Here is an 8,930-nt window from a genome sequence, read left to right as displayed (position 1 = left end):
TTGGAGAGAGGCCTGGTGGAGACCCAGGTTGACCAACTCAGCTACCACCAAGGCCCAGATCCAGTGCCTTGAGTTGGTGCACCCCAACAGCTACATCATCTATGAACTGCTGGATAACATGAAGGGACCTGTCCTGTGAAACCATAGCCACAGGATCTCCATGACTCTGGGTAACAGTAGAAAATCAGAGTGTAGTCTAGGTGAGGGTCCAGTGTTGATGCTGTAGCAGAAGTGAGGGACCTTGAACCATAATAATGACTCCTTGCAATGAATATCTGTGAGTCAACCTATGTGGGAAAAGGGGTAACTGCATGACACACCAGGTCTTTAAATGCCACTATGACAAATGAATGTGTGATAGAGATGCAGGAAAGACAGAGGAGCTGAGTGATACAGTAGCGTAGAACAGGAGATGCAATGGCTGTGACTGGCGTAAGAGAAGGATGAGAGTGATAAACAGGTTATTACACAGAGGAGTCAGTGAGATGTGTTCATTATTTTAATTTTTTATTTTGGGGGGAGGAAGTTATAAGGATGGAGGACAGATATGGAAGGAATGAGAAATTAGTGGGACTGGGGAGTATGAAGTACAATTCCCAAAGGATAAATAAAAATGTTAAAAAAGAGGAAATCTCTACAAGTATAATCTAGTAAAATTAATGAGGTGTTTTGGATTACACCTTAATGAAGCTCAGCAATCAAAAGGGCCTCCATGGTTACACAGTGGTTTGTCCCAATTACCAATTACAATGTGCATTCAAATGCACAGGTCAGTTACAGACAATAAAGACACTGTTCCTTAAACATTGAATTCACTAACTCCGCTTGTTCTGGATTGTGGTTATATACTATGCCCTATAACCTTGAGAAATGCCCTCTTGATGTCTTTGTTCCTCAGACTGTAGACCAGAGGGTTGAGCAAGGCAGTAAAGGCATTGTAAAAGAGTGAGATCTGCTTGTCTCGTTCAGGGGAGTAGCTGGAGTTGGGCTTCATGTAGATGTAAGAGGATGGACCGTAGAAGAATGAGACCACAGTCAGGTGGGAGGCACAGGTAGAGAAAGCCTTACAGCGTCCCTGGGTAGACTTGATCTTGAGAATTGCCATGGCAATGAGAATGTAGGAGGCCACAATGATGGAAATGGGAGCAACAACCAGAAAAGCACTCAAGACCAGGTCTACCATCTCAATGAGGTGGGTATCCATGCAAGCCAGGCTACGCACTGAAGGGCTGTCACAGAAGTAGTGGCTAACCCTGTTAGGTCCACAGTATGGCAGACTCATGGTAAAGAATGTATGGAACAAAGAGAAGAAGAAACCACAGATCCAAGTCCCTGCTGCCAACCATATGCACAGTTTCCAGTTGAGGATGATAGTATAGTGAAGTGGGTGGCAAATGGCCACATATCTGTCATAAGCCATGACAACAAAGAAAGTGCTCTCAGTCGTAGCCAGGGCACCAAACACATACATCTGTATCCAGCAGCCAGCAAAAGAGATGGTCTGAGATTTAGCAAGAAGATGTACCAACATCTGGGGCATGGTGGTGGTGACATAGCTCATATCCAACATGGCAAGTATGCAGAGGAAGAAGTACATGGGAGTGTGCAAATGTGAGTCCAGGCAGATCAGCAGGATGATGAGCCCATTGCCCATGACTGAGCACAGGTAGATGAGAAGGAACACAGTGAAGAGGATGCTGTTTGTTGTGGGGTCACTGGAGAAGCCAAGCAGGATAAACTCAGAAACCCAACTCTGGTTCTGCTCTGGAATCATCAACATGGTGGTGCCTGTAAGAGAATCACATTCATCTGTGTCACCTGACACACTCCAGCTATAGAGGTAGAAATGAAAGATACAGGCTGGTGAGATGGCTCAAAGGTTAAGAACACTGACAGCTATTACAGAGAAAAAGACAACTGAGAGCTGCCTGTGACTCCAGTTCCAGAAGATCTGACTCCTTTGTCTTTTCTCCACAGCAAGACACACACATTGTACACAAACATGTATGTAGGCAAAAAGTCACACACGTAAAATAAAAGTAATAATTTTTTCATAGCAATATGCCTTGATTTTTTAAATTGATTTTTATTGAGCTCTACATTTTTCGAGGCTCCCCTCCCTGCTTCTCCCCTTCCTGTCAAACCCTCTCCCAAAGTCCCCATGCTCCCAATTTACTCAGAAGATCTTGTCTTTTTCTATTTTCCCAAGTAGATTAGATCTATGTAAGTCTATCTTAGGGTCCTCACTGTTGTCTAGGTTCTCTGGAATTGTGATTTGTGGGCTGGTTTTCTTTGTTTTATGTTTGAATACCACTTTATGAATGAGTACATGTGATAACTGTCTTTCTGGGTCTGGGTTACCTCACTCAAAATGATGTTTTCTAGCTCCTTTCATTTGCCTGCAAGATTCAAGATGTCATTATTTTTATCTGCTTTGTAGTTTTCCATTGTGTAAATGTATCACGTTTTCCTTATCCATTCTTCGGTCGAGGAAAATAATAATTTTTAATTAAGAAAATAAAGGCTGGGGTGTGGGTTCTGGGCACACTGTTCAGTTTCTGTGCACTCTTCTCAAGTTACTGAACCTCAGTCTCTTCATCTGTCAAATGAGGCTGATGAGGCTCATGTCTCAGGATTATGATAAATATCTAAAGCATCCCACAGAACTCCTGAAATCATCATATAAAATATAATATGTCATATGCAGTCTCACATTCTCATTCCTGATCTGGGAAGGCATAGACAGAGTATCCCCAGAATTAGACAGCTAGCTACACTAGATGAAATGATGGGCACTGTGTTCAACTGAGAGGCCCTGCCTCAATGAATAAGGTGAGAGCAATTTAGGAAGGAGTCCCTGCCAGTCTTCGACCACACCACACACACACATCACAGACATATGCAAAATAGACTAAGCAAGTAGATGAAGACGCAGTCAGACGCAGTATGCACACATGTAGTCCTATGAGTAATGACAGAAGTTCATGTGTGTAGTGCACTGGAGATACTGTCATCTTCCTGGGGAATGGTGATGGAGCATGTGGATATAGGACCAGGAAAGTCATTTTTTTTACTCCTAGCTTCCTCTGCAGGCAACAATCAATTCCAGGTGTACTATAGGTGTGAGTGGTAAATCTAAAGCAACCATTTTTTTAATAAACCTGATAGAATATATATATTATTTTAGGGGAAGTAAATCTAAGATTTTTTTTCAAAAAAACAGTTTCCATGGAGGGAAAAATTAATGGTAATTTAGAAAAGGTGAAAAAGAAATACTCAAAATATATATGCAAAGAATTGGAAATATGTTATCATAAAAACAGATGCTCAAATGGAATAGTAAACAATATTTAAATGGCATTTTACAAGGCAGCTGTAAGCACTGATGAGGTTTAGGTTCTCAGGAACATTATTCATCTGGAAATTGCCAAGAACACCACAGTTCCATGCCCAACCTCCCCATTTCAATTTCATTTCACCAGATGCCAACCAGCATGGCTACAATAACAAAATCTAGCACTGACAAGAGTAACTGAATCCAATGAGAGAGTAAATTAAAACGATCCCTTTACTGTGTGCCTGACCGTTTTCTCTAAAGTTGAACACATTTGTTCCATTGCTCAGCAATGTAAATATTGCCTATATTTCTGAAACAATATGTAAACACATAGGCACATACAAACATATGCTCAAGGAAAGACATGTAAGGAAATTTCCAGAACTGCTCAACATAGCCTGAGCTAGGATATCACTCTGGTTAAGCAGCAAGACAATGGTTACGGCAGGAATTTTGATGGGAGCAGAAACATGAAAGAGACTCCTAGACATCCTCAGTCTTCTCTTTCCCTGTCCCCAGCACCTCTCCTGGTAAGTTTAATGCTCATAAGGCTCCCTTTTTTTCAACCCAGATCAGAAGCTCATAAACTCTCCCAGCACTTCAGCAACAGTGTGTCCATGTGCCAGATCCTCTATGTATCCTCCTTCAATGGTCTTTTCTATTTTAGTTTGAAAAATATTTAAGTCAATATACTTAAATCATATTCTTTCCACCCTCCAAATTCTCCAAGATCCTCCCCACTCATCTTCATCCTGTTTCTCCCATTCTATTTAAAGACAAAACAAAAGACACTTTTTAAAAAATTAAAAAAAAGAAAATCTAAACAAAAAATATCAAAACAAAAACAAAACCATGGAATCAGTTTCCTATTGGCTAACTACTCCTGAACATGAAGCCTGCACTGCTATAGCTGATATGCACAGTGACACTCTATTGGAAAAGACAGATTTTGCCTTTCATAGCAGCTATCAACTGCAAACAGCTTCTATTTAGGGGCAGGACTTTGACTCCACTTTCCTGTTTCAATGCTGGTCATTAGTCTGCATCAACATGTCCTCCGTGTGACTGCTACAGCAGTTTTTACAGAAATCACACTGATCCCACCTGTATCCTGTTAAAATCCACACCCTGTCAATTGAATCAGATGCACATGTCATTCCTAACCCACCTGCCTGTAAAGACCCAGACTCAGTACCTGTCTCCTCTACCTGCAATCTCTCCATGCACAAATTTTCACGCAAGCACTCCTGGTGTCCTGCATACCTCTGTCTTTCTCATATCTTAAGACAAGTGCCTAGAATCTCATCATGGAAGGGAAACTACCTCCTGCATCATGATGCCTCACCATGGCCACAGGAAGAGTCAGTCAGCAAGGAAGCCTTCCCGGTTATGCTACCACCTCCCAAACCTAACCCATGTAGGTGACATCATACATTTCTTGTTCATTGTCCAGTTGCAACTTTAGGAATCCTAGATGATCCTGGTATCAATTTTGACACCAATCAACTGGGAGAAATGCTTTATTACTCTTTTGTTAACTGAGACCCCACACAACTAAGAAAGAATTGTTTCTGATTGAGTGTATCATATGGGTGATGCCCTAACCTTTGCAATAATAAAGAAGAATGAGTACTTACTGGGTAAATAATACATTTCAGCTATTGTGGTGATAACTTTAGTTTAAAATCACAAGTTCATGGAAGGAAGTGTTCTAAACTGTGTATTACAGGTGAAAACTTACTGCCTAGAGAGAGTATCTTATTTCAGATTACAATCTCTGCATAGAAGTGGGAGCTTAGATGATTTGACAGGATAGCCTGGCTCTCAGTCAGGAATACAGGATCTGAAGTGGGGAGGTAAAGAAGGTAAAGGCTTCATTGTCAATCTCATTGAATTTATTGAGACTCAGCACAGGCCAGAGCCCTCCAAGGACAGAGTGGGAAGGTGAACCACAGACCAGATCTCCTGAAGAAATTTCCCCCTGTGTCTGAATTGGACAGCCCTGGGATATGTTAAAAGTATAATATTCCAAGGAAAAATATTTGGGATGTGATTTCTATGGCATTGGGTCACCATTTAATGATCCGTAAACTTTTGTGGTTTCCTAGCCAGTGGTCTCTGACTTGGCTTACAGTGTCCTTCCAGGACTGCTGGTCCAAGTCTCTGAGTCAAATAGTCACAGATGAAAACCCCATGGGTGATTTCCAGGCAGAAAATGGTAACACGTGGTAGCTCCAACCTACAAAGCCAGCATCTGTAAGGTTTAGGTTGAAGAGTCCAAGGATATACTCGAACATATATAGAGGTTAATGCCAGTCTACACTACAGCAAACTCATAACTTCTATCTTCCCCAAAACAATCACGGTTGTTCTACCTACAAAATATCAAACTGTGTTTCTATGTTGTGGTGTCTCCTTTAAGGACTCTGACCATCACTGCTCTCTCAGGGTTATGGATTTCTGCTTCACATGAGATCTTTGAGCCCAAAACTCCACAGTCTGTTACTCAACATGTCTTAAAACAGGCAAAAACTCTGTACATATAAATTAATAAAGAAAGGATGGAAGAAGGAAATAAGGGCACAAGGTTGATAAAGAGAAAAAAGAAATACAGACAACAAGGGAAGAGGTCTGGGGAGTTTGAGATTTGTGCAAAGAGGAACTGGAGATGGATGCTTGACCAGTTATTATCTCTAAACCCACAGATGCCTGAACAACACCCAGGAGTCAAACACCAGTGACCATCTTACCAGTTGAAAATCCAAGGACTGTGTCACTAACTAGCTGTTTCTTTCTCTAATGGGAAAGAGAATAAAGGGGCAGCCCCCTAAAGCACCTGAGTCCAGAGTGTCAGGATTCTAGGAAGCTCAATCACCAGAAAAATTCAAAGGTGCTATAGATGTTGAGGGTTGGGTTTATCATTTCCTCTGCAAGTATGCCAGTACCAGCTGTTCAAAATGACATCTATAAAACTCTGCTTAACAATGACAAGCTCAGACATTTTCACCTTTACCTCCTGGGAACAGATGTGGAGGTTTTATGACTCTGCCTCCTCTCTGAGACTAACTAGGAGAGCTGGGAAGGGGCCATTTCTGTTCCCAGTAGAGATGCTAAGATGATCCGTGAATGGTGTCAACAAGAGCAGTACAGGGAGACCCCTGGGAGAAGAGCAGGAGGAAATAAACTGACGGGTTGAGGACTGGTGACCTTTTCTAGACTAATTGGGGAATAGGAGCAGCTCAGAGATGAGGAAGTAGGACCTGGTCTTCTGATGCACAGATCAAGGACTTAAGTTCTCATTCTTATTCCTCTTTTACATGGAGCCCAAACCCTGAGCCCTGACACTCTATAAGATCTTGTTTGTGTCACAATCCTCTTCCTTCCTCAACTACCTAGGGACAAATTACAGTACTCTCTTCTCTGTCGTGTAATATCTGAGCAAGTTACTCAGTTACTCTGGTGCTAATGACGAGTCAACTACAATGGGGACTTAAGCTATGAGAAAAAAACTCAAGTTTGTTTCCAAGTACACATATGGCAGCTCACAATAATCAATATCTCCTGTTCTTGAGGGTCTGGTGTTGTCTTTTGACATCCTCAGGGACCAGGCATGCATGTACTGTACATACAAATAAGCAGGGAAAATGCTCATATAAATGAACAAACAAAAACAGTCAGCAATGACATAGTAGCATGGAAGTCGGCAATGACATCCCCATGGCAGTGGAGTGAGAAAGCTCTCTGAAGGACTCATGTTTCTTAGGTGCAAATAAGAATTTGGATCAAAATTTATGAAGCTTTGGAGCATGTTCTTTTGAACTTGGTGCTATTCTGCCTCAGTTACCTCTCCTGTAGAATTCCAATAGTCACCTCTTTCCTTCTAGGCTGGCTAGAGGAACAAAATGTCATGATGTCTGCACTCTGCCACAAGTTCTGGCCAGTTTTCCATGTCTGGAATCTGGGAGTTGTCTTGAATTGCATTTCTCTGATGACTAAGGATGTTCAGCAATTCCTTAAGCTTCTTTCAGATTCATCTGTTAAGAGTTCTCTATTTAGGTCTGTACCCCATTTTTTTTATTGGAATATTTGTTGTCTTGGTGACCAATTGAAAGGGTTCTCCTGTGTAAATGCATACAAGTGTACTTACTAATCTCGCTTCTATGAGGTTCAGCATGGTTGGTTTTATGTTGAGGTTTTGATCCTCCTGAACTTAAGTTTTGTATATGTCATAGATATGTATCTATTTTCATTCTTCTACATATTCATATCCAGTTATGCCAGCACCATTTGTTGAATATGCTTTTTTCCCATCATATTTTTTTGTTTTTTGTCAAAAATCAGTTGTTTGTAGGTGTGTGGATTGACATACTGGTCTTTGATTCAATTCCATTGGTCCTCCTGTTCGTCTTTATGCCAATACCTGGCTGTTTTCAGTACTTTAGCTCTATAGTAGAGTTTGAAATCAAGGACTGTGATGCTCCAGAAGTTCCTTTACTGTACAAGATTTCATTGTCCTGGATTTTGTGCCTTTCCATATGAAGTTAAGGAATTTTCTTTTGAGGTCTGTGAAGAATTTTGTTCAGATTTCGATGCACATTGCATTGAATATGTAGATTGATTTTGGTAAGATTTTCATTTTCACTATTGCTGCGGGAGTATCTTCCACTGCCTCAGCCAATAGTCACTGAAGCATGAGCCCACGGTGCTAGGGGAGGACCTTCTGCTCCGTCAGCCAATAGTCGCTGAAGCATGAGCCCACTGGGTTCGATGCTGCAGGAGGGCCTTTCGCTCTGTCAGCCAATAGCCACTGAAATACCAGCCCACTGGGGCGTGGTATATTTCTCTTTTAAAAAGAGCCACAGATCTCGGCTCGGCCCTCTTGGTTCTGGCGCTTGGTCCCGGCTCCTGCTCCAGCGACTAGGCTTCCTTCCTGACGGTTTATGGTGTATGTAAGTTTTATCCCCCAAAATAAATAACCCCTTAAAACATAACTGGTGTGGGATTGATTCGCCGTTATTTGGCGCCCAGCATTTGGTTTAAGAACCACCCCCCCACACCCCACCCCCACCCCCAGCTCGGCCTCTGGCTTGGCTACCTGTCACCAGCTCGGCTTGGCCAGCTGGACTTGGCACGAGCCTTCCCTCAGTCATAACCTCCACGCCTCCCAGGATACACAGGTCCGGACAGTTTCTGCCGGCCTACTTTGCTCTGTTCTGCACGGATTTTTAAATTTTTCCTTGCAACGTGAGTCAAAGAACTCACAGCGCAAGCTCCCATTGAAGTTCCAGCAAGCTGTTTGAAACCCCTGCCATCCGCCATAACTGATTGGGAGTGCTGCAAGCAGCTTGACCCTTAATCCCAGCACAGGGACACGGGGCCCAAAGCACTAGGCCTCTTTAGCAACAGTGCAGTGGCTGTGTCACGACCCTCTGCATCGGGTTGAACAGAGCGGCAGGGCAGGAGAGCCCGGCCAGGGTAGGCCAGGCTGCCTTGTTTATTGGCCACTAGAAGCTCTCTGACCTTTTGTGATCTGTGAATTTAACCTCTGGATTTGAGTGTATATATTCTAGAGTTTACTCCCTGAATCAACGCC

General features: G+C 42.5%; 1 protein-coding gene across 1 annotated transcript; it reads right to left on the bottom strand.

The window, feature by feature from the left end:
• Window positions 1–841: 841 nt before the first annotated feature.
• Window positions 842–1,780, bottom strand: LOC125410807 (olfactory receptor 2A12-like). The gene has a single exon (XM_048450553.3). It carries the CDS (start codon window positions 1,778–1,780, stop codon window positions 842–844), a length of 939 nt encoding a protein of 312 aa, XP_048306510.3.
• Window positions 1,781–8,930: the final 7,150 nt, after the last annotated feature.

Source organism: Myodes glareolus, chromosome 3 (genome assembly GCF_982192425.1).
Source record: "Myodes glareolus chromosome 3, mMyoGla1.1, whole genome shotgun sequence".
NCBI lineage: Eukaryota > Metazoa > Chordata > Mammalia > Rodentia > Cricetidae > Myodes > Myodes glareolus.
The sequence above is the reverse complement of the archived record's forward strand: the minus strand, read 5'-3'. Positions and strand labels throughout refer to the sequence as shown.

Coding starts and splice junctions, on each gene's coding strand:
- LOC125410807 (XM_048450553.3), bottom strand. CDS start 1,780: ATGTTGATGATTCCAGAGCAGAACCAGAGTTGGGTTTCTGAGTTTATC.